The 2,156-nt window shown below is 50.0% G+C and overlaps 1 protein-coding gene across 1 annotated transcript; it reads right to left on the reverse strand.

The window, feature by feature from the left end:
• Positions 1 to 653: 653 nt before the first annotated feature.
• LOC100191264 (uncharacterized) lies at positions 654 to 1,938 on the reverse strand. The gene has a single exon (NM_001136698.1). The coding sequence runs from the start codon at positions 1,114 to 1,116 to the stop codon at positions 745 to 747; it is 372 nt and encodes a 123-aa protein (NP_001130170.1). The 5' UTR covers positions 1,117 to 1,938; the 3' UTR covers positions 654 to 744.
• Positions 1,939 to 2,156: the final 218 nt, after the last annotated feature.

A 2,156-nucleotide genomic window follows, 5' to 3' on the forward strand; every position in this document is an offset into this window, starting at 1 on the left:
TCTTAGTTCACTACCAAAGAGCGATCTTCTTGTATCACTTAGAACTTTTGTATTGAATGGATGTCATCAAGCATTAGAGGAGCAATTTCAGAAGGGGAAGGTCTAGACAGGAAGAAGATTGCTTCACTTCTAGGATGCATGCGCTCTGAACATAATACAAAAGATGTGTGTGTCTGGTATTCACTCGGTAAGGTTTACTCCTAGTATAGTTGGTGTCAGCTGTGCTTATTTTCGATTGTTGTGGCATACCCCTATATACATCAAGTTTTTTAAAAATACTGGGCTGATTTAGACGTAAATTACTTACTCCCTGTACATTGTTTCTGTATATTGAGGCAGATTTCAGTTTAGAAACTAAATAAGATTTTTCTGTAAATTCAGAAAATTTTCAAACATTTTTGAAGTTCTAAAATATAGAAAGGTCTCATGAATTTCTATAGAAACATAGATTTAGCATAGCAAGTGTAAAACTACAAATCCTGACACACCAACATAGCTCATTCTATTTATGCGGTATATTCTAGAAGATTAATAGTTGGTTTGTTGTTTTCTAAAAATAATAATCTACATACCTCTCAATTCTTTAAAAAATGCAATTAAGTGGAAATTTCTTTCTGGAACGAATGAATATTCCTCTCCAACCTACCAATTATATGTGCCATCATTTTCTATTAAGACACGCCATTTCCATACAAAATGCGAAGTGCAAGCATGTTCCTGTATCCTTTTTGTTGGTCTACAATTCTACTTGTACTCATCTCTCCACTTTCCAACACATACCCGAGGACTTGTTCCATGAATCGAAGGAAAATACACACAAAGTAGTGGACAAAGATACACAACTTTGGTTAGCCAAACAAACCTGTACCCACAATAGCACTTCACACATCCTAGGTCACGAACGGCCCCCTGAGAGCAACCCATGAGGCCACGAGGACGACAGTCGGTGGCAGCGAGGTAAACCAATAAGGACAAAGGAAGATGGATTTGGGGAAAATGTAGGCGAAGGGCTCCAAAAGCGCGAGATGGGGATGCAGAGGAGGAGGGAGGAGGTAATAAAGTGTAGGAACATACAGCCGCTCTGTCCGTAGAGATGAGATTCGCGATGACGTCCATGTCCCGGCCCCAGCTACGTCATGCGATCGCTGTGGAGACGTGCGCCCGCACGCTCGGCGAGCACAAGGCTTGGCAAGCTCACTCGTGACGTCCTCAAATCCTCTTCAGTCTTCACCAGCAACTGCACGCGGGGCCGCTCAGAAGCTGGGGCCACCCAGCAGCGGTAGATCCGTATCCACGGGAGAAAGCGAGGCTGGTTGGAGCGCATGATGATGCCGGTCGTTGAACCCGACGTCGTCATGAGTGGAGGGGAGGGCCGCGTGGAAGATGGGACCAGCCCAGTGCCCCAGTAGAGGTAGATTTATGTCCACAGGAGGAAGCGCGGCTGGGTGGAGCGCAGGCTACTGCCGGTCGTCGAACGCACCGTCGCTGTCAGTTGACGATGGTCGTGGCAGGCGCCAATGCCGCCGACAGCTAGCAAACGCCTCCGCCGCCGCCGCGAAGCAACGCCCCAATCCATATCCCGTGGCAACTGGATGTGGGGCCACGACGAGGCCTAGGCCAAGATAGAAGTGCCTCCCCGCTAAAGGAGCCCGATGGCGTCATATTCCTCCCGACGATGTACTACACTTTCGGCAGAGGTGGCAAGCGAGGCGAGAGTGAAGAGAAGTCGGCCACGGAGGTCGCCGTCGGGTGAACAGGTAGAGGGGTTGCTGGCGGAGCTCGACCGGGGGCGGGGGAAGCGGGGGAGAGGAGGACTGATTCTTGGAGACGCCACGACGAGGAAAGCTGGTGGAGCCGGCCTGGCACGGACGACGGCGAGGACGCAGGCTCGACGGCGAGATCGAGGAGGCAGGGACGCGATAGGAGAGGGAGGGCGTGGGAGGGAGGGAAGAGAACATTGGGAGGGACACAGAACTGCTCAGCGTTTGCAGCATCATTGGATGAAAGACTCGCGTCCGTGCCTCTGGAGCGGTGTCAACGTGTCGATCCGCGATGGGCGAATGTCCCGTGAAGTGCGGACGTCGCTTCAAATGGGGTCATGTTTTAATAACTCTGATAAGATATGTGAACCTAGGATCACGTTTTAGAGCATGTAC

Source organism: Zea mays, chromosome 2, assembly GCF_902167145.1.
Source record: "Zea mays cultivar B73 chromosome 2, Zm-B73-REFERENCE-NAM-5.0, whole genome shotgun sequence".
NCBI lineage: Eukaryota > Viridiplantae > Streptophyta > Magnoliopsida > Poales > Poaceae > Zea > Zea mays.

What these genes read in the sequence shown, in the direction of transcription:
- LOC100191264 (NM_001136698.1), bottom strand. Translation starts at nt 1,116, where the DNA reads ATGGACGTCATCGCGAATCTCATCTCTACGGACAGAGCGGCTGTATGT.